Source organism: Dryas octopetala, chromosome 5 (assembly GCF_963921425.1).
Source record: "Dryas octopetala chromosome 5, drDryOcto1.1, whole genome shotgun sequence".
Lineage (NCBI taxonomy): Eukaryota > Viridiplantae > Streptophyta > Magnoliopsida > Rosales > Rosaceae > Dryas > Dryas octopetala.
In genome coordinates this window covers 14,991,278-15,013,317 of record NC_141370.1, presented here as the reverse complement: position 1 = coordinate 15,013,317, position 22,040 = coordinate 14,991,278, and the positions used below count along the sequence as shown (strand labels likewise).

The 22,040-nt window shown below is 35.7% G+C and overlaps 3 protein-coding genes across 4 annotated transcripts; 2 read left to right on the top strand and 1 right to left on the bottom strand.

Moving 5' to 3' along the window:
• Positions 1–6,217: 6,217 nt before the first annotated feature.
• On the bottom strand, positions 6,218–9,012 carry LOC147284737 (Methylthiotransferase). The gene is made up of 3 exons (XM_086243989.1): positions 8,677–9,012; positions 7,381–8,438; positions 6,218–7,081 (listed from the first exon to the last, which is right to left on the bottom strand). The coding sequence occupies exons 1-3, from the start codon at positions 8,961–8,963 to the stop codon at positions 6,570–6,572; spliced, it is 1,857 nt and encodes a 618-aa protein (XP_086100115.1). The 5' UTR covers positions 8,964–9,012; the 3' UTR covers positions 6,218–6,569.
• Positions 9,013–9,182: 170 nt separating this feature from the next.
• Positions 9,183–15,119, top strand: D2HGDH (FAD-linked oxidases family protein). Of its 2 annotated transcripts, XM_086243978.1 has the most exons (16): positions 9,183–9,326; positions 9,799–10,169; positions 10,346–10,447; positions 10,671–10,718; positions 11,098–11,168; positions 11,514–11,632; positions 11,865–11,960; positions 12,060–12,169; positions 12,325–12,405; positions 12,708–12,808; positions 13,120–13,228; positions 13,816–13,921; positions 14,222–14,307; positions 14,391–14,516; positions 14,636–14,748; positions 14,827–15,119. In XM_086243978.1, the coding sequence occupies exons 1-15, from the start codon at positions 9,215–9,217 to the stop codon at positions 14,723–14,725; spliced, it is 1,728 nt and encodes a 575-aa protein (XP_086100104.1). In that variant the 5' UTR covers positions 9,183–9,214; the 3' UTR covers positions 14,726–14,748; positions 14,827–15,119. The 2 variants fall into 2 exon arrangements, with proteins under 2 accessions (XP_086100104.1, XP_086100103.1); XM_086243977.1 differs by having other exon boundaries at positions 14,636–15,119.
• A 2,033-nt stretch (positions 15,120–17,152) lies between these two features.
• UBC17 (ubiquitin-conjugating enzyme 17) lies at positions 17,153–19,560 on the top strand. Its single transcript, XM_086243797.1, has 6 exons — positions 17,153–17,296; positions 17,406–17,509; positions 17,776–17,878; positions 18,028–18,091; positions 18,978–19,066; positions 19,263–19,560. The coding sequence occupies exons 1-6, from the start codon at positions 17,267–17,269 to the stop codon at positions 19,356–19,358; spliced, it is 486 nt and encodes a 161-aa protein (XP_086099923.1). The 5' UTR covers positions 17,153–17,266; the 3' UTR covers positions 19,359–19,560.
• The last annotated feature ends 2,480 nt before the right edge of the window (positions 19,561–22,040 follow it).

Below are 22,040 nucleotides of genomic sequence, written 5' to 3'. Positions count from 1 at the left end.
ACAGCTTTATGTTAGATTTTAACTCCAAGCTTTTAGGTTTCGCCCAAAATATCAGAGTTAAAACCTAACATGCAGCCTCTATAAAGCCCACTCTACACCCTAGAAGGGGAAATACCCTTCAAATGGGAGAGATCGAATTTTATTATAAATTAAAATAATTTTCTTATAAATTAAAAAAAAATTTATAAATTATTATGAATTAAAATGATTTTCTTATAAATTTTAAAACACTCCCGATCTCCATCTAAAAATTATTTTTCTAAAAGTTCTAAGCCTAATTATCTCTTTAATTAATCGTGAATCTCATTAATTTGCTAAGAAAATTATCCATTAAGAAAAAAAAAATATATATATACAATAGCATTCCATAACGAATCAGTTAGTAAAATAATATGACGCTAACTATCTTTTTTTGTCTACTTTACAATGTGATCCATTTTATATATATATTCTTGCTTATGTTTTATATGTTGATATTATAACTATTTCGCAAATGACCTCATGTTGAGATTTATGACAAAGCGATTTGAGTCTAAAAACTAATATTTAGGGGAGTGTTCCCAATTCAAAATTTAAAAGTCCAACCAAATCTTGATATTCTCAATTTCTCAATTAGAATTTTAATGAATTTCATAGAAATCTAAGTGTCTTTAACTCAGATTTTAATGGATTCCTTATAAATACGGGTGTTTTAAATAATTCATGGATTTCATTAATAAATGATGAATTTTTTACACATAACAAATTTCATGAGAATTCAGCTAATTTTCCTTATTTTGATGGATTCTATGAATTTTAAAATATATTAAAATCTTAATTGGGGACACCCCTTAGAGTTTATATTGAATAGACAATCAAAATAAAGTTTTGGTGTCTCAAACTCGGATTTTAATGGATTTTAAAAGTCCAATAAAATATAGGTATCTCAAACTCATATTGTAACAGACTTCTTAGAAATTCGACCAGGTTTCCTAAAAAACTCATGGATTTCATTAAGTGAAGGATTTTGGTGGATTTGGATGAATTTTATTTACATAACAAAAACCATGAGAATTTCAGCCAATTCCTCTTAAATTTTGATGAATTTTATGAAATTTTCAACTCTTTTAAAATCTATTAAAAGTTCGAACCCTTAAAACAATGAGAGATAACTAGATAAGCACAATGTAGCACATAAAATAAAACATAAAACAAAAAATTCACTCTGGGAGATAAACTAACATGTAAACCATTAGTATATATAATTTGTGTCTTGTAATTATTGGTCATGTGCTAGTCGTGAGATACATATTCTATACGACGGCTATAGGAGTTTTTGTCTCACTGTTGAATAATATCTCATGAATTTAACCATTTTTGTCTATGGTAGTTTTGGCATAATGCAGAGAAAGCTATGACACGAGGCTCTCGATGATGGATGACTTTTCACCATTAACTCAAGAGAAGAACGAAATAAAGAACAAAGATGAGGAGGATGATCTTCTAGCATTAATTGTAAGTGATATTGATAATCTGATGTGGTTTTCGATAGAGCTTATAATAATGTCGTTTCAAGCTTGGATGATGTTCATTAAATATTGTATTATTTTCCAGTAAATTAATAATAAATTCCAAAAATAACTGATTTTTTCTCCAAAATTAAGTTTTCGAATTTTTTAAGTGCATTATTCTTTTTTTGTTTTGTTTTATTTAAAGAATGAAGATTCAAATATCTGTGGAAAAAAAAAAATCACTTAACTAGAAATTTTTTTTTTTCACTCAACTAATAACTAGTTAATTTTAACTTTTAATTTTTAAGTGTATTCGTATATTGTAAGGTCTTTACTATATAGAATAGCAAGGAAATTGTCAGAGTTCCCTACTTCCTATACTTGTTCGATAAAAGTTAGATTTATGGAATTTTATTGGTGCTGAGTAGTCACATGTTGATTATTATGACTTCAAAAAACATGTGAAAAACAATGTAATAACTTCTGTAAAAAAAAACATTTATAATTGCATGCAATAAGTCAATAACTTAAGTAAGAGAAGATAAACTAAAAAGAAAAGGACAAGGGTGGTGACTACTGAAGGGTGAGTGGTGACAGGTCTAGTCGCCTATCTCTTATGGTACTGGTGGATCTGTGGATGTTCTCTCACGCGCCTTAAGAGAGATGTGCACTGCGTGTGAAGGGCCCAATTCCAACCAACAAGAGGGAATAGCCCATTGGGCCGTGTAGAGGGTGGACAATGCTATTCAGACCACCCTAAATTGCTAAGTTGACCACCCTATTTTAAATTTCTAACTTTACCCTTAAAACAAAAATATTTCAATTTTGTTTGTTGGGTCATTCGACAGTTATCTACCGAAATATTTATGGTTATTCGACAGTTATCTGCTGAACATTGGTGAATTATTCGGTGGATAACTACCGAATGGAAATGAAAAAGGCATTCGACAGTTATCTGCCGAAATATTTGCATTTATTCGACACTTATCTGCCGAACATTGGTGGATATTTCGGTAGATGACCAGCGAATGGATCTGGGTGATTTTATCATGTTTTTGCAATAAAGGGTAAAATAGGAAAAAAGTTGAAAAAAATTTATTAGGGTGGTCAACTCAGCACAAAAAGGTGGTTTGCATAGCCTCCCTCTTCCTTTTATTCTACACAAGTATGTGAACCTCATGTTTAGAGTTACTTTGTGTTATGGAGGCATTCTCTAGTACAAGAGCGTTCCAAAGCTGATGGTGCAGTACCTTCAAACATTCTCTTACATCTCGTATTTCTTGATTCAAAAAAATCACTGTGTTATGACACAAAAATGAATGTTATGGCCCGTTTAGATGGAGCTATTTCATGGGGTGAATTTGGAGCCCAAATCCAAATAATCCGTCGGCTGATTTCCTCCTTGCTCCATGTTTTAAAATGTGTGGTTGCTAGGGTTCGAAAGTCCAATCTTATACACACCCAAATAAACTCTTAACCAACTAAGCTAAACATATATTTATGTTTAATTGTCTATTTTAAATATTTATCCTATATATAATGATCACTCACTGACCAATTCCCCGCTCACCTAAACATTCACTCACCACAAAGTGAGAAATTCAATGATCGAGATTATCTATTTTTTATGTCCATTCTCAAGGGTTATTCTTGTAAAAAATCAACCAAATTGGTTATTGTTTGGTCCTCCAACATATGCGGACAAATACAATTTGTCAAATAAGGTTGAAATAATGTTGATAGTAATACATTGGCTAAACAGTTTCCGATTTGGCTGGTTTTTTACAAGGATAATATTTGAATGATTTCCTAAAATATAAACGGTTTCGATTATTGAAATTCGTTGTTGGGTGATTATGTGAGCAGGAAATTCCCCCGCTCTATAGTGAGTGAGTGATTATTTCTAAGGTCCATTGACTTTAGGTACCAAATTATAATGTTTTTTCATTTCAACTACTAAAACATTTATGTCATTTCACTTTAGGTACTAAATTTTAGTTTAAGTATCAACTTTAAAAAACATGGTTATATCGAACTGTGATTGTCTAACAATCATAACTTTTTTATTGATTTGTTGTTTTTTCAATATTTGTAAGGCTTAAACTTTAATGTTTAGTCTTTGGGTTATAGGATTTCATCCTCCAAACCTAAATCAAAATTATGAAACCCTTAAAAATTTTGATTTTTTATAAATTTTAAATAGTCACAACTGTGACTGTTCGACAATTACAACTGTAACTGTTCAACAGTCACAACTGTATAATAAACTGATTTGTGATCTAATCCAAAATATTTTACTCTAGGTTAGTACCTAAATTAAAAAAATTAATGTTTTGCTGCTTTACTAAAAAACTATTGATATTTGGTATTTAATCCTAATTTTCTATTATTTCTATATCCTATATTACTAAATATATGAAAAGAGAATTATATTTCATATATTTTATTTGTAATCATATGTTTAAATTCTTAAACTGTAAACAAAAAAAAAAAAATGAAATCCTCACACTTAATTTTTTATCCAAACAACAGAATTTTAAATCCAAAGATTTTAAATACAAGGATTTATAAATCCAAATCCAAATCTCCATCCAAACGGCCCTTAAAGTATGCATTTCTATGCAAATGAATGGCTGCCATTTGCAATGGGCAGCAAGTGGTTAGGTTGCTGCATGTGAAAGATGTGGTGCTGTGCAGGGTCAATGCTGGCTCATTGACCACTTTTTATTTGCTTCTATGCTTGCTTGGTTGGACTATGATGGACAATTGAAGTGACAAGTGCAATGTCACTCATTAGCATATTGGTCATGAGTGCATGCAATCACTGGATGAATTCTGTGATGGAGACCCAATACCATTGCATTATTTCTGACTGCTTTCATAATTGTCATCCCTGTTGGGCTACTTTGGGTCAAAAGGACCATCGTGCCAAATTTGGGGATGGCAATTTTTGAAATGTCGGAGTTGGTACTTTGAAGATGTAATAAAGTGTCTCAACACTCATTAACCTATGTAAATTAGGTGAACGAAGAATGAAGAAATGACAACGGTGTAGCATGTACTTTTCATTTCATTATTTAACTTTGAATAGGTATGTATAATCTGCTGAATTTACATTCATCAATTCAAACCAATGGAAGCCTATTTGAGAGATTAAAGGTGTGGGGGTGTGGGGTGAAAAGATGAAAAATCTCATATATCAAACTGCATGTGTTTTTTTTTTTTATCAGATCTTCATCACAACTCGTTAAATAACCAATACAAAAACGATGCAGTAGCACCCTAAACCATGTTGAAGTCGGAGTCACTTGTCAGTCAGAATATCAAAGCTCAAATGCAGCACTTTTGATCTGACCATTATTTATTAATGTGCACATTTATGAACAGCTTTGTTCAACTTCTACATCCACATGCAACAGTTTCTTCATCCACAATGTTGTAAAACCAGCTCAATTTACTTATAGCTAGCAATATATAGCCTCTCCAAATAGTGATGTTCTTGTAGATTTTCAATATACGAACTTCAACATAATCACCCATTATTGGGTTCCTTTCCTCATTTGAATCAATATCTCAATGTAGTAACAACCCATTAACAAAAGAAACTCTATGACCTCTATCACTCTTGCCAATGAGTTCTGTATTTGGAGCTCTCTAGCTTATTGGGTCCTACTAATACAAGTTGGACTACCTGTGAGGCTGTGAGTCATAACATTGACCTGTGCTCTCACAGAAAAGCCTCAATAAGTTCAGTCAGCCTTCTCTGCTTCAATTTCTCTAGAACATCATCAACATAGTTCCTATGTGCATCCCTCATACTATATGCAAACATGTAAGCCATATCATAACCAACAGCCTTTACAAGGCTCAGTGTGTCTGCATGTTCCTCCTCAGGTCTCCCCACAAAAACCTGAAAAAAGAAACAAACATGTTAGAAGGGGATCGCTTCATACACTGAATGGAAAAGAACAATTGGTAGGTTATAATTATCTGGTAAACGAGCATAAGAACATGTACAATAGCATTCTTGTGTAAAGAAGGCAAGTTAATGAATACAGGAGGACAATTGTTAAGAAACTACATTTTAGTTTACATATCCACATTAAACATAGAAATACATGCTTATAATAAATAAACTTATTTATTATAAGTTTAAACTATATTAATGGTAGATATCTAGATGATCGAATATACAAAATAAATATGTAGATATTGGTGATGATGATTAATTCAACAAATATGTAAAACCTAATATTCCAATCATAATTTTTGCCGGAGCTATTGCTCGATCCCGTATGAGGCTTCATGCCTCTTTTGTGTTCTCTTTCCTTGTTTCATGTCTTTTCCCCTATTTCTTTGCCCAAATTCTGAAACCCTAAATCCATCATTTCTTCTCCATTTTTCTCCCCCCACCACCCTTACTCCACCCCTTCCTCTTCCCTCTAGCTTGTGTTTGGGGCCTTGGCTTTGTTCTTGTTGGAATTCATTTATAATCCATTTGACTTATTTTCAATTCTTTTCCTCTTTTGGCTGGTAAACGTAAATCCATTGGAAATTTGAATTCACTTCCATATAAATATATTCTTTTCTTTAATTTCTTTCTATGTACATCAGTTACGTTACCTCTACCAAATTCATGGGAAAAAGATTAACAAACCCAACCAAAAAATTCAGAACCAATGTATTTGAAAAAATTTCAAATAAAAGAAAATAATTAATAATGCAAATTCAGAACCAATGTATATCAAACTGCATATATATTTCAACAGATCATCAGCACAACTCAGTTAAATAATCAGTACAAAACCGATGCAGTAGCACCCTAAACCATTTTGAAGTTGAAGGTTGGGATTCGGTGAGAATGTCAAAGCTATACTCTAAAAGAGTCACAGCGGAACCAATTTTCATGAGCAAGGACGACCAAATGCAGCATTTTGAACTGATAAAATTTCTACCCCTTCGACATTTGACAAACATGAATAAAGTAACTCTGTGATGATATACCATATAATGAAGTAAAACTATTATGAAACATTCACGAACAGCTCAACTAGTGTGCACATTCATGAACAGCTCTGTTCAACTTGTACTTCCACAGGCAACAGCTTCTTCATCCACAATGTTGTAAAACGAGCTCAATTTACTTATAGCAATAGGCTCTCCAAATAGTGACGCTCTTGTAGATTTCAATATACGAACTTCAACATAATCACCCACTACTGGGTTCCTTTCCTCATTTGAATCAGCATCTCGATGTGATAACAACCCATTAACAAAAGAAACTCTATGACCTCTATCACTCTTGCCAATGAGTTCTGTATCTGGAGCTCTCTTATTGGGTCCTTCTACTAATACAAGTTGGACAGTTCCTACCTGTGAGTCATAACACTGACCTGTGCTCTCACGGAAAGCCTCAATAAGTTCAGTCAGCCTCCTCTGCTTCACTTTCTCTGGAACATCATCAACATAGTTTCTATGTGCATGGGTTTTCTCCCTCATGCTATATGCAAACATGTAAGCCATATCATAACCAACAGTCTTTACAAGGCTTAGTGTATCTGCATGTTCCTCCTCTGTCTCCCCACAAAAACCTGTAAAAAGAAAACAAACATGTTAGAAGGTGAAACACTTGATACGCTGAATAAAAAAAAGTACAATTGCAGGTTATAATTATCTGGTAAACGGACATAAGACATGTACAAAAGCATTCTTGTGCAAAGAAGGCAGGCTAATGAATACAAGAGGAAAATTGTTAAGAAAGAACATTTCAGTTTCCATCTACATTAAAAATAAAAATACATGCTGAAATTTTCTTCTCACCAAAGTTGTTTGCCCAAGTTTTGTAAGCAAGATTACCAAAATTGTACAAAACTTTGATAAGACCTCTTACCACATATGAAATCACTGCTGATGCCCACATCTGGAATTATTCTTCGTATCTTTTGCACAAGATCTAAGTATGCCTCACGGGTATAGCCCCGACGCATTCTTTCTAGCACCGTGCTACTCCCAGTTTGTGCAGGCAAATGGATACATTTACAAATATTATGTCTGTCTCGCATTAAATACAGTAGATCATCAGGGAAATCTTTAGGGTGTGGGGATGTGTATCTGAATCTCATCTCTGGAAATTCTGTGGAAAGTCGATCCAAGAGATCAGAAAAACGCGAACCTACTTTTTTCACCTTGCACATGCTGTTAAAGCCTTCACTGTATTTCCAATTAGTTCCTGTTTCAACTTCCTTTTCATACTCAGAGGCATCATTATAGCTGTTTACATTCTGGCCCAGCAGTGTTACCTCTTTCACACCTTCTGTCCAAAGTTCTGCCACCTCTCTCACAATTGATTCCACAGGACGTGATCGCTCTCTGCCTCTTGTGAAAGGAACGATACAAAATGAACACATATTGTTGCAACCCCTCATAACAGAAACAAAAGCACTAATTGAATTTTTGGAGATCCGAACTGGACTAATATCAGCATAAGTCTCCTCCAGTGAAAGAAGAGTATTGATCCCTTTCTGACCATAGTCCACATCTTCCAATAATCTAGGCAAATCCCTATATGCATCAGGCCCACAAACCACATCGACCATTTTGTCAGCATCTAGTATCTTGTCCTTTAACCTCTCGGCCATACATCCCAAAACAACAACCTTTGGAGGGCGTGTGGACTGCGACCTCCCTATCTTGACATTGCTCTTCCAGTGCCTCTTAAGAAACCAAAAGTAATTAAGCCGCTGCCACACCTTCTGTTCTGCATTGTCCCTGATAGCACATGTGTTAATGAAAATGACCTCTGCATTCTCAGGAACATCGACCACTTCACTATATCCAGCATTCTTCATGATAGACAGTACGATCTCCATGTCATTAATATTCATTTGACACCCATAAGTCTCATGATAGATACGGCCTATTGCAGGAACTTCCAAAGCTGTCACACTCCTACACATAAGAAAAGTATGACATACAATTTGCAATATGCAATTTGGGTTTAACAACATTCAAAAACGTTGATCAACATTTGCTGGGTTTCTTTCTTTGTATATCCAACTGTCCTCTATGAGCTATCAGGAAACAAACATATGCACTAGCATTGCATCTCTTATAACCCATTAGCAAAACCAGAAATGTCAAATTATAAACCACAAAAACGAGAGCGTGGGAGTGGGAGTGAACTCACTGAGGCTGAGCTTCGGAAGTGGTGAGAGCGGCTTGAGCAATGAAGGAGCGGAGGCTTGGGCCCTCGGACTGGTTAGACTGAGAGAAGCTTCTGGAGAGATTGCGACGACCAAGACTCCTCCTTTGTGCCAGAGACGTGCGCTGCCGGTGGTAACATCCGGAACTGGAGCCTTCTGGTTTCCATGAGAGAAATCTGAGACTGAACCAGCATCGCCTCTGGAGCTTCAGCCGCAGAGCACAGTGAGGCTGGTTCAAGATTGAGGACAGGGACGAGAGCGAGGACGCCATTAGTGGGAGATAGTGCTCCTGCTTCGGCCTCAGACTCAGAGAAACTGAGAATATAGGATAGGGATTGCGATTTACGACTCACGAGGAAAAAACCGGTAATAATCTCAGGAACGACATGTCGTTTGTCTAGGTTGGGCCGGCCCAGGGCCCAGTTAAGCCCTCTCTTTTTTTTTGGTCTGAAATATGGGATACCAAGTCCAGTTTCAGCTGGAGCTGACACTGAAACGGAAACTGACACTGAAACGAAAACAATGGAGAGGTTGAGAGCCACAGGTCGTCTCCTCAGATACGGTCCTAATAAGTCACTCTTTGATCGTCGATTGAACCCTAATTCTCAGAATTCAATCTACAACTCCGCTTCAGGTACTTTACTTTCAGTACAGTTTTTTTTTTTTTACTTCATCGCCAATTTGAGTACCTTCTTATGAAATGCTATATATTCTCTATTATAGTTTGAAAAAGAGCAGAGTTTTGTGTTCTAGCTACAAGTGGGATGAAAATTAAGGAATGTGATTGTTTGTGATATTTGTGAAATGCTTCGTTTGGTTGCTCAGAAATGGTCTTGAAGAAAACAAAAGAGAAAAACTTTTTCTTTTTCGGTTATTGGGGCTCAATGCTGGTATTTATTTTTTTTTGGTCAATGGATTTACAGGGTTATAGTGACAGTTAATAAACCTGCTAATAATTGTATGGTGGGAAATAGACTCTTGTTATGACATGTTATGTTGACGGACTAAGAATTAGAATCATTGATTAGATAGAATTATGTTTCAATATGTGATTCAGATTCAGTCTTACAACATAAGACTTAAAAAGGAATTTTATTGTCAAACAGGTTATGCAAATCACTATGGCGACAAGTGCAGAGATTTCCAACTCTATAATGATAATCACAAGTGGAATGTTCAGATATGTTTTGGCTTCTTAAGATATCATGGACAAACTTTCCGAAATTCTATGGAAAATGATCTTCTTGAAAAGACAAGGAGATTCCAGTACCGATGTTTTGGTTCAGGGGCTGCAGAGATTCAGAGGAATCCTTCTTTTTCGACATTAAATTCTGATGATATCAGCTATTTTAAGGAGATATTAGGCGAGAAGAACGTAATTCAGGATGAAGAGAGGCTGGTGACTGCAAATACAGACTGGATGCACAAATACAAAGGCTCAAGTAAGCTTCTGCTGCAACCTCGGTGCACTGAGGAGGTTGATTTCTTCTTCCTCTTCCCGGAGTCTTATTATTACTATACAAGATTCAGATTCCTATAGCTTTTAAACTCTTGTATGCCTCATATTTTATGCTTTTTGATATTGAAGAATGTATTACCAAATTAAGGGCTTCTATGTATTTATTTACTTACATATTTATTTCCTCCTTGCAGGTCTCTCAGATTCTTAAATACTGTAATTCCAGATGTTTGGCTGTTGTTCCCCAAGGTGGAAATACTGGTCTTGTGGGCGGAAGTGTTCCTGTTTTTGATGAAGTAATGTGGTTTGTTCTGCTTCTTCAATGGATGAGAGTGATTACTAATGGCTTTTTCTAGCATCTACCTAAAATTTCAGAAATAAGAGTTTTAGTTGTATTTTTTTTTATTGTGGCATAATGTATTATTAATTACAGTATATTTAAGCTGTGTGGTTTTGCTAAAGATCTATCATACTTCTGATAATTTTACCTGAGTAGCCTTCTATGGTATAATTTTGCAGGTGATTATCAATATGAGTTTGATGAATAACATAATATCTTTGGACAAGGTAGATCTGTTATGCCATTATGTTACAGTTTAAAGTTCTTCAACTTCTTTCTCCATCCTTTTATATGTTCAAATGTGGAATGGCTTCTTTTCCTCATGGCTGAAGACTCTTCCTGTTATGCATTTATTGAGTTGTAGTGTTATATTTTTATTTAAGCTGTATTTTTTATCAGAAGGAGGTTTTCCTCCTACTTTTGGTTTTTAGAGTCTTTTGAAAGCATTCTCGCGTCTTTCATCTCAACAAATGCTATCTCTGTCTTAAAATTTTAGTGATAATTATTTATTTCTGGTGCAACAAGAATTCCTGAAGTCAATTTTACCAATAGTTGCAACAAAACAACTGCATGCTTATGAAGTGATTCCCTGATGCCTACTTTCAGGTGAGTGGTATACTGGTATGTGAGGCAGGATGCATATTGGAAAATCTGATTACTTTCTTGGACACCCGAGGGTAATTTTCTGTAAATTATCACTTTCTTGGCTTACAGCACCTGCAATTTTCCATTAACTTTATCAAAATGACAAGGTCAGATGCCATAAAATAGAGCTACAGTTTGATGTATTAATTATATCTCCTCCCTCATAACCTATTCCTGACCTGCCCACCTGCTGTTTCCTTTTTAGTAATTAGATGCTTCTTTCTGCAATTCTTATCTCTGACTATGCAACATTCTTATGATCCAATTTGGGAATATATACTGTTCCAAACTGTTTCATTGTCGCACGTCTTTCCCATTTTTCCGATAAAAATCTAGCATATTTTCTTCTCATATTTAAGCATTATGCTTTCATTCAGATTTATTATGCCACTGGACTTAGGTGCAAAAGGAAGTTGCCATATTGGTGGAAACATTTCAACCAATGCAGGCGGTTTGCGCCTTGTCCGTTACGGATCACTTCATGGAAATGTACTTGGTGAGAAATGTTGTTATCTCTTTTACTTTGATGTTGGACCGTAGTCTGCCTCAGACATCATTGTTATCTGAGTTTAGAATGCACATTACTTTACACCATAAATTATGGACTTCTGCCCAAAAAAAAAAATTTGTTTTGATGTCTAAAGTATTTAAGAGCTGCTAGCAACTTGATATTTTGCAATTCTAATGGCATGGTTCTTGTACTGAAGTATATTTAATGGATCTTACAGGTCTAGAAGTTGTTTTGGCTAATGGTAATGTTCTTGACATGCTTGGGACTTTACGCAAAGATAATACTGGGTATGACCTAAAGCATTTGTTCATAGGTATGTACTGACACTTCATGGTTTTTTATTTTTGTGTAGAAGACTATGGTATTTTTAGTGAGGATGTGATCATAGAATACTTGTTAATCAATGATGTAGGAAGCGAAGGATCTTTGGGAATTGTGACCAAGGTTTCCATACTTACCCCTCCAAAGTTATTTTCAGTAAATGTAGCTTTTCTTGCATGTCAAGATTACTTTAGCTGCCAGGTAAGATTAATTTTGTCGTACCGGAAATTCTTTTTAAATTTTGCTAAGTTAAGCCCAGTAGCATGTGCATGTTGATATCCAGTTATTATTATGTTTCTCCCTCTTAAAGGGAAGAAAAGTGTGGCTCCTCACCTTTATGCTATAATGTTTATCAGAAACTTCTAGTGGAAGCAAAGGGGAAACTTGGGGAGATTCTATCTGCTTTTGAGTTTTTGGATAGCCAGTCACTGGATTTGGTGAGCTTTCTATGGCAGATTAGATATTGTCTTTATTTTTTCTTTGATGTTATCTTTTTTGGATTTGATGAGCTTGGTGTACACTGTACACCTAACACCTATAGTTACAACTAGAAAACTATTTTGCCTCCTCTTTTCAAGTTCAATGCAATTATGCTCCTGTTCAAATATCAAATGCATAGAACTCGTAAAATTGTATGTTTTGTGCAATAAAAATTGACGTTTGGAGCATAACCTAAAATAACCTCACTGCCTTATCACTATTTCATTTTCAAGCCTACTCATTGTATTTTACGTAGCAGGTCCTGAATCACTTGGAAGGCGTTCGTAATCCGTTACCTCCCACAATGCACAACTTTTATGTTTTGATTGAGACAACAGGCAGTGATGAAACTTATGACAGGTTACCTCTTTTTCCAATTCTAATTTAGTCACCTCCTTGAATTAGAGTGCTTTTAATCTAGCTTGTATTAGTTTTCTTAAGCAGTGAGGTCTAGTTCCTCCTTGGTCCCTCTTAGTGGTCCTGAACCAAATATTTCCATTTTTATTTTTATTTTTAAACATGTAATCTTGAGACGAATTATGGTAAAAAAGACTGACACATGACTGAAACTAGAATCTCTATAGTCTATACAGTATCCTCGGTTTGTAATTAACAATAAGTGGCATGTTCATATTAATAAAAATGATGTGACATTAATTGGACATCTGCAGACAGAAGCTTGAAGCCTTCCTACTTCATGCAATGGAAGTTGGTTTGGTTTCTGATGGTGCTCTAGCACAAGACATAAACCAAGCATCAGCGTTCTGGCGTATACGCGAGGTAGTTTTTTTTTTTAATCTTTTTTTTTCAACAGAGATTTTTCATGATTATTCAATGTGGTGCTTTGCATTCAGGAGTAAGGAATCGATACCTAATCTTCATAAAGAAAACCACTTTTTTCTCTCTGATGTGCCTGCATTTTACTGTCTTTGGTCCCAGCCATCGTTGTTGATTGATACTAAAAGACTAGTTTTCTGGTCTACTACCTTTAGTTCAACAAAAACATTGAACAAGTTAGGGGAGTTATACAACTTATTTCTCATTATTATAATCTGTGAAGCCCAAGTTTCTATTAAATCAATAATCATCTCTTTTTCCCCGTACTTTAAAAATGCTGTCCTTGCACTCTCTGGCATGCATTCATCTTTTCTTTGATGCTCATTTAAGAATTCATTTCAGAAAATTTCAGCAGATCTAATCAGCAGCATGTGCTGCCTTTTGTGCCTTGAGCTGGCCATGTCATTACGATTTTCATTGATCAGTATCCCTCATATAAGTTTTGATGTACATGAAGAAACAAATATTTCTATCTTTTTCCTAAATGCTTAAAGTATGCCCTTCAATTGGTCTTCTATATATGATGGCAGGGAGTTCCAGAAGCATTGATGAAAGCAGGTGCTATTTACAAATATGATCTATCATTACCTGTTGAAAAAATGTATTATCTTGTTGAGGAAATGAGAACAAGACTTGGTACGTAAATGTTTCTTGTTGCTTTCATATTTGAAATATTCCTTTTCTTTTTGCTGTAGTGGCCAAATGTATAATGTATCCTCTTTAGGGGTTGGGTGGGTTAGTGAGTGGACCAACACCTGCAGGTAGTCCCTTAAAAGAGTGGTACTGTTTCAATGTGGCTTTTGTTAAGTATGGCCAGTTTAGGATTTTTTTTTTTGTTTTCAATGTGATCTCGAGATATCTATTTTTCTTTGGATTTTGGAAAATATTTATTTTAATTATTTTGATAGTACACTTTTTTTGTTTTTAAATCTTTAGGTGATTCAGCAAATGTAGTTGGATATGGCCACCTTGGAGATGGTAATTTGCATCTTAATATTTTAACTCAACAGTATGATGATAGGGTAATTTCCTTCTACCTTAGTTATAGAGCTAGTTTTATATTTTATCTTTTGCAGTTTAATTAATATCCTCAATGAATTTTCAGATTTTGACACAAATTGAACCCTTTGTCTATGAGTGGACGTCTAACCATCGTGGGAGCATTAGTGCAGAGCATGGCCTTGGACTGATGAAAGCTAATGAAATTTTCTACAGCAAGCCAACTGCTACTGTGAGTGTTATATGAAAGACTGAGATGGAGAGTGACCTACTTGGTGTTCTTCCTGCTTCCCCCTTGAGAATGTACAATTGCTTTATAGAAGCGTCTAACCATAAAATCTGTTTGGACAGGTGAAAGTGATGGCTGCCATCAAGAAAATGCTGGACCCAGAAGGGATACTCAACCCGTATAAAGTTCTTCCACACTCTCTTAATTCATAGAGCTGAAGTTAGAGACTTCGTTAGTGAGTATTCCTTTCCATTCTAAATGTTTACATGATCGTTTCCTAGAGAGTGATCTTGCATTTGTTTGTGAGATTCAGATGTTTAGGGAAAAGATGGTCACTGATCGATGCCAGCCAAAACATGGAACTGGGAGCTGACAAAATATCTTGAAACACTGTTTTCAATATCCCTTCTCATGTAACTAAACCTGAGAAATAAAATATCCATCTATGTGTCATATAATAATCCTGAGTTGTAAACTGCTACTGAGTAATATAGTTCAAGCTTTTCCAAATGTTATACCTTTCAAAGAATTTATAAGCTTATCTATTGTATTGAAGTACATGTCCAATGCAGTCCAGTCCCATTTTCTGTATGCGATTGAAAAGCTGAAACTGAGGCTTTAGTCACTCTTTACCCTTGAAGAAACTGAGGCTTTAGTCAATCTTTTCAAGAAATATTTTGGGATTAAATAATGAATTGGCCACGATTTGTTCTCTTCCATGAGATTGATTGCTTTGCTCTTAAACATTGTTTTGTTTATTTTTTCTCTTTTCTTTTGTCCTTTGAGTTGAGGAATTGGCTTTGATGCCACTTTCTTTTTTGCCTTTTGTGATGAAAAAATAATCATTGAAAATGTTTTTGTTAATGCATCCGTCACATACTTTTAATTTTTTTAATTTGTTTTAAATTTTAAAATAATTAAACAATTGTCATAGCTACTAGCCATGACAAGGCTATGGTATGCACCATGATTGGTAGATGCCACCAAAGGAGGGAGAACAAGGAGAAGGAGAGGGGTAAGAGAAAAAAATTTAATTAATTTTTTTTCGATGGTATTAAATGGGTGTGAATAAAATCACCCATAATGAACACCTTAAAGTTTGATTAGAGTTGATTATTATTTAACAAGAATCTGAAATGATATAATCCAAACATGACATGACTTGACTGCCATCCTAAATACGATTAGATGAAAAAAGGATTACTTCTAATGGATTTAAGAATCTCCCCTTCCCAAATTTATCAACATTGGAAGATTGCACCTCAAAGATTTCCAATGGACAAATTGTCCGGGAACACTTCCATTAATCAAGGCTGGAATATGCTGATCCTAATTTGCCTCAGCCAGAGAACTTTATATTGATAACTTAGAGGACAAGTCAACTGGAGACTTAGCCCACTTAAAAAGATAGAGAATAAGTGAAAAATACCAGACACTGGTTTTCTTTTTACTGCTTAGTGTGGAAATTTGGAACACTTTAACAAACTTTTTAGTAAGAAGTAATGCTGCAGCAGAAAGTTGCACCAGTTGCCTCTAGGGTTTGACTTGGTATGCTATAATAGCTTAAGAATCAAATTCTTTAGAGAAAGTTACTTAATATTCGACCCACCCACCTGTTTGTGAAAATGCTTGGTGTCAACTAGTGATTGTTGCAATTTGCAGATAGAGATTGAAATGGATGAAAAGGCAGGGCCTTATGCAGTTTGTTTTTCAGAGGAATATGAATATTTGCCACAATGAACAAAAGCCATGGAGAATATACATGAAAATGGGTGGAAAGTGGAACCTTACTTCACAGATACTGCCTGCCTTTCGGTTTTCACTTCCCTGGAGCAAAGTGCCCATTTGAAGTGGCCAAGGCATATGCTGATATGGGAAAGATATATAATTATATATACTTGCCACTTGGTCCAAAGTTCCAAACAATCAATACAAAGTAGTCACAATGGGATCCAATTCCCAACTCCATTGAGTAATTGAACAATCTTCAAGCAAGATCATCCTATGTATGTAGTCTCTTTTAGGCTCCCAATTATAAACAGATAATGATTGTCACAAAAGATGTCATTGTGTTACTTTAAATATGACAAAGGATATTATGGACAGAAATGAAAACTTATTGAACGAAAATAGTAATATATTTTTGAGTTGCAACAATTTGTAAAGTGCAACTTGGCTCAAATTACGGAAACTAAAAGTAAAATTTGGCCTATTTCTAAAATACCTCTGTTTTTATATTAACCAAATTTACTTTTCACCTTTTTACTCTATCAAAGAGTGAAAAAGTTGCACCAAGATATGTACTACTGCATTCTCAATTAATTTCAGGTATATTGTAGTTTCACTCATTTTCTTTCTTTTAATTTTTTGTTTTAATTACGTCGATGAAAAAGTCGTGCCAATGAAAAAGCCCAAAATATTAGTACAAAATGAAAAAGTCTAAAATAAAAAGGAAAGAGAAAAAGAGGTGATGTTGGTAGGTTAAAAGGGTAAAGAGTGACGACGTCGTTTCAGGGAGGGTGCTTGCTTACGCTGCTTTACAGTGGCATGAAATGCCAGCGTGGCAAGATAGAGGGATGCGATTAGAAATTATAAATACACAAAAAATTGGATATGGTGGGGAACACAGACGAGTTGTGAACCCGTGGCCGCCCGGTCCCTCTTTGTCCCTTTCGTCAACACCACCACCATCTTCACATTCTCATCTCTCTGACTCTCTCTCTCTCGCTCCAGCCATTTTCCAGAGAAAAAGCATGACCAGCTCCTCCGGCTCTGCTCGCAAGGTTTGCCCTAATTTCACACACAATCACACAAACACTTTCTTATGCCATTTCTGGTTCGTGTATTTTAATTGTTTATTGGGTTTTTGTTTTTTATTTTTGGAATTTTTAGGCTTTGAGTAAGATTGCTTGCAATCGGCTCCAGAAAGAGCTCGTGGAGTGGCAGGTCAATCCTCCGGCAGGTTTCAAACACAAAGTCACCGATAATCTCCAAAGGTCTTCCCTTTTTTCACTTTCTGTTTGTTTCCCGAGAAAGAAAAAATTCAAGGGGAAATAGAGGGAGAGAGGAATTCACAATTTATCAATCTTACACTTATTGTCTTTTTGGCTTTTCAGTTTAAAATTTCATTTTTACTGTTTTACTTAAGAAAATTCAACTGTCAGAGGTTTATTCTGCCCATTTTGATTTTCAATGTTTATGCTTTTTTGCTCAATTACTTGTTTCAATTCAATTATTGTGTTGTGGGATTTGTGATCCAAAGGTGGGTGATTGAAGTCAATGGAGCCCCTGGAACTCTCTACACTAACGAGACCTATCAGCTTCAGGTCGATTTTCCTGAGCATTACCCAATGGAAGCCCCACAGGTTTGTGCAAATCCATCAGCTTGTGTGATATATATTTTCTTGTACCTGTATTTATTATGTTGTTTTTTTTCTCATTGGGTAGATTTTAATTTTCATAAAACTGATGATGTAACCTGTTTTGGTCTGAAATATTGTGGTGGGATGAACAGGTTATATTTGTGCCTCCGGCTCCACTGCATCCTCATATTTATAGCAACGGTCATATTTGCTTAGGTAATCTTATGAGCTTCGGTTAAGCCTTTGATATCTTAAGTTACTGGAGTTTGCTCTGTTATGTGATAATTGATGTCTGATTTGTATTTAGTTACATCGTGCATCCTTTTTTTTTTTTTCTTTTCTTTTCTCCATACAAGGATTCTTTTCTTTCTCCTGATTTGCTGTATTCACTCATTTGTTGAAAGCGATAGTCTTGTCCTCATAGTGAGCTTAAATATTTTCTTTGTTACTGTTTTTTCTTACACGTTGGTTTATATCATTATTTGAAATATGTGGTCGGTGTTGCTGGTTTGCAGATATTGTCATTAACCTCAGTTTCTTGCTAAAAATATGTAGTTAGCTGACATGAATGTATGGAAAATAAACCTTTTACTCCTCTATTGGCTCGAACTAACCTCATGGCTATTGTTTTGAAGAAACTATTATGAAAGGTAAGGGGGGGACTGTTGGAGTCCCCTTAATGATTTTGCTGTCTCAAAGCTCATCTCTAATAACTGGATTGTGACCTATTGTTTTGGTGACTGATAGTGCCTAGTAAAGCTGGCCTTGGAAATCCTATTGAATGTTGAGTTTTTCTGTAGGTTTGGTTGGTCACTGCCTGCTTGAGTATGCTGAGTCTGGTCTGTTAACTAAGATAAATAATTATTCAATGGCGATTCAAACTATACATAGATACTAAAATTAAGGATGGTATAGTTGGACAACAATTTTAGGTTGTCATTTCTGATTGCTTGCTATATCAGACATTCTTCATCTCACATGAATCTCGATCCATTATGAATCCAATGAGTGAAATTTTTAGTTGCAGTAAATTTAAAAGAATATGATTTAGTATATTTTACCCTCATCTGATTGATTTATTCTTTGATATGGCATTTTGTAGATATTTTGTATGATTCATGGTCACCAGCCATGACTGTTAGCTCCATCTGTATTAGCATTCTCTCCATGCTATCAAGCTCCACCATGAAGGTTTGTGTTCCACTTTTTTTGTATCTTTGGTGCTTTCAATTTTCTTAACTAGCAAGTCTAGATCAATGTTCAAACTGGGGAATGGCCAATCATTAAATGATGGGCATGACCTTATTGTGTGTTTCAAATAAATTATTTACTAGATTGTGAATATTTTGAGGATATGTATCTGATGGCCTTTTGTCCATGCCTGCAGCAACGCCCCGAAGATAATGACCGATATGTAAAAAATTGTAGAAATGGCAGATCTCCCAAGGAGACGAGATGGTGGTTCCATGATGATAAAGTATAATAACTATGCACCTGTCTTCCGTCATTAGTTCAAGAAATTAGAATAGTTGGCTTTCCTGTTAAATATATTGAAAAATCTTGAAATAGCAGCAGCCATGTTAAATATATTGAGATTTTCTGAGCTTCTTTGGTGTTGAAATAATCATACTTACACAATAATTTGATTTGTGCTTTTTTTGATTTATGAGATTTGTATTCTATCATATTTATATTTTATGATTTAGGCCGTGATATGTGTAGCAATAGATAGTGCTGCAAACAATTAGTACATAATTATATATCTCTTTGAAAATGAGACGTCGACATGATTTTGAAACTCTTCTCGTGAAAAAAAAAAAAAAAATTAAAGAAATAGGAAAATCTAAAAATCTCCAACCTTCAGTGATGGGGAGTTATTCTATGTTCTTGCACAATGAAGTAGTGCGTGTCCACCGTACGGTCTATTCCACCAAGGTTCATCAACCTCGTAAATTTGTTTTTATCTTTTTATTTTTATTTTTTGTCAATTTGTTTGCTTGGGGGGCAAGAACTGATCTCCACGTTAAACAAGGTAACCTAATAAGAACAGGATTTGATTTATTGCTTGGGGAGCAAGGCAGTTAACTAATTAAGCGGGGCAGCGCTATGACTCTATGAGTAGTGACTATAAATACATCGGCCAAACCTTTTTCCTTGTGCTGTCTTCGGGCTTTGGGTTCTCTTACGATATCAGAAACCCTAACCCCCCCTCACTCACACTCATTGCTTAGCCAAAAAGAAGGTTTTGAGTTTGATTTGATGGCTCCAATGGTGAACGCTTTCGATCTGTTGGGTGAGGACTCTGACAATCACGTGAAAGAACTCATTGGTGTTGTGGATGAGAGGGCAGAGGCTGCCTTTCTAGCACTAGTCAAAAAGAATAAGGAGGAGGAGAAGAGGAAGATGAAGGAGAAGGAGGAAAGGAAGAAGGAAGAGGAGAAGAAGAGGAAGGAGGCAATGATTCGATCTTCCTTTTACAGAAGACAAGGAGGAGGTCCTGCTAATAATAAACCTTCTGCAAGATCTGTCTCCAGTACTACCTCCGAGAGATCCTATCACAGTGGTCCCAGGAGGAGTACTAATTTTGTAGACCAAAACCATGAAAGGGTCAATGGCGGTTATGATCAAAGGCGAAATTACAGCTATGATCAGAGACGAAATTACAGGCAGGCTAATGGGGGTTATGGTGAGAGGCGAAATTACAGAGAGGTTAATGGCCGCGGTGATCAAGGGACTCAAGAAGCAAACAATGTAAATAATGATGTGGCTGTTCTTCAGGATGGTGAGGGGTGGCAACAATATCACAGCCAACGGAATTACATTGATGGAGGATATGATGATCAGCAGCAGAGGGCTCAGGGTTATGAAAGGCGGGGGCGTGGTAGAGGGAGAGGCCGTGGTGGTTATCAAAGATGGAGAAGATCCTCTGAAACTGAAACCAATCAACCCCAACAACAAGGATTGGGGTCTGGGAAGGAGGCCGAGGAAGGCGCTCAAGCTGTTGTGGAGAGTCAACAAGATGTGGAACAGGGCAATAACCAATTGCAGAGTAATGGGGTGATTGGAAACCAAGGTGGTGGAGATGGTGAGCGGTCCAGAAGACCAAATGTTAATGGAAGTATCCGGAGAAAACAAAAGAAGAACAAGATGAATGCACCATCAGAGGATCAGAAAAGCCAAGGCAACAACAATGGTAATGCAGCTCCTGATACTTCTTCTACTGTAAGTAGTACTCTTCCTGCTCAGAAGAAGCCTAGTTTTTCATACACTTACACTTTGCAAGAATACGAGAGGAAGGTTCTTGCCAACAAGAGAAAGCCCCTGGAAGCTGCCTCCACTAACAAATCTGATGATCATGAGACCAAGAGTCTTGATAAGAAATTTGAGTCCATGCAGATTACTGAGAAGAAGAAAGACAATAACATCATCTTTGTCCACCAGCCCATTCAGCCTGCTGATCAGCTTCATAAGAAGAATGACATGAAGGTAAAAGGTCCCCAGGCCAAAGCTAACAACACCATTAATGTATTCCCGAAACCACGCAAGGATTATAGAAGGCGACCACGGTGGGGGGACTATGAATCTGATGATAAATCTGAAGGAGATCCTTCACAGCAGGCTGCTGTGGCAAAGCCAGTTTCATTTACCATGAATATTGCTGAATTTCCACCCTTAGGAAGAGCCTAAATATTAATTGTACTAATTTTATAATAGAAGTGCCATAGTCTATAGAGGCACTTTTGGATTGTGACGAAAACTGGTTCACTTTTATGAAAATTTTGCATTATTGCTTTTATTAATTTCCATGTGCAATGTGTTTCTTTAGCCACAGTAGCAAGAAATAGGTTTGCCTTCGAAAGCACCTTATTACTAATAAATGATATGCTCATTCATTGATTATTCATACTCACTTGTCAGGCTTAGATTGTTGCTCACCTCTGGATGTGGGCATTTTGTTATGAAGAAAAAATTGTTTATTATATTCATGCCTTTGCTTTCTTTGTGCCATAAAATACTGTTTATTGTCCATGATGGAGCATTTTCATGGACAATAAACAGTATGATGAAAACTAAGTTTAGAGAATATGAGAGGAAGATCACCGTATTTAGCTCATGAATAGAAGCTGAGTACATAGTTGTTTATAAAGTATGCTCTTAAAATCAA

Bases quoted from the DNA above. Each gene is read 5' to 3' on its own strand.
- UBC17 (XM_086243797.1), top strand. From the start codon at position 17,267: ATGACCAGCTCCTCCGGCTCTGCTCGCAAG. The intron at 17,879-18,027 runs GTTTGTGCAAAT...TGGGATGAACAG, and splicing joins ACCCAATGGAAGCCCCACAG to GTTATATTTGTGCCTCCGGC. The intron at 18,092-18,977 runs GTAATCTTATGA...GGCATTTTGTAG, and splicing joins CAACGGTCATATTTGCTTAG to ATATTTTGTATGATTCATGG.
- LOC147284737 (XM_086243989.1), bottom strand. From the start codon at position 8,963: ATGGCGTCCTCGCTCTCGTCCCTGTCCTCAATCTTGAACCAGCCTCAC. The intron at 8,439-8,676 runs GTGAGTTCACTC...TCTTATGTGTAG, and splicing joins ACTTCCGAAGCTCAGCCTCA to GAGTGTGACAGCTTTGGAAG. The intron at 7,082-7,380 runs GTAAGAGGTCTT...TTCTTTTTACAG, and splicing joins CAGCAGTGATTTCATATGTG to GTTTTTGTGGGGAGACAGAG.
- D2HGDH (XM_086243978.1), top strand. From the start codon at position 9,215: ATGGAGAGGTTGAGAGCCACAGGTCGTCTCCTCAGATACGGTCCTAAT. The intron at 10,719-11,097 runs GTAGATCTGTTA...GCCTACTTTCAG, and splicing joins ACATAATATCTTTGGACAAG to GTGAGTGGTATACTGGTATG. The intron at 12,406-12,707 runs GTGAGCTTTCTA...TTTACGTAGCAG, and splicing joins ATAGCCAGTCACTGGATTTG to GTCCTGAATCACTTGGAAGG.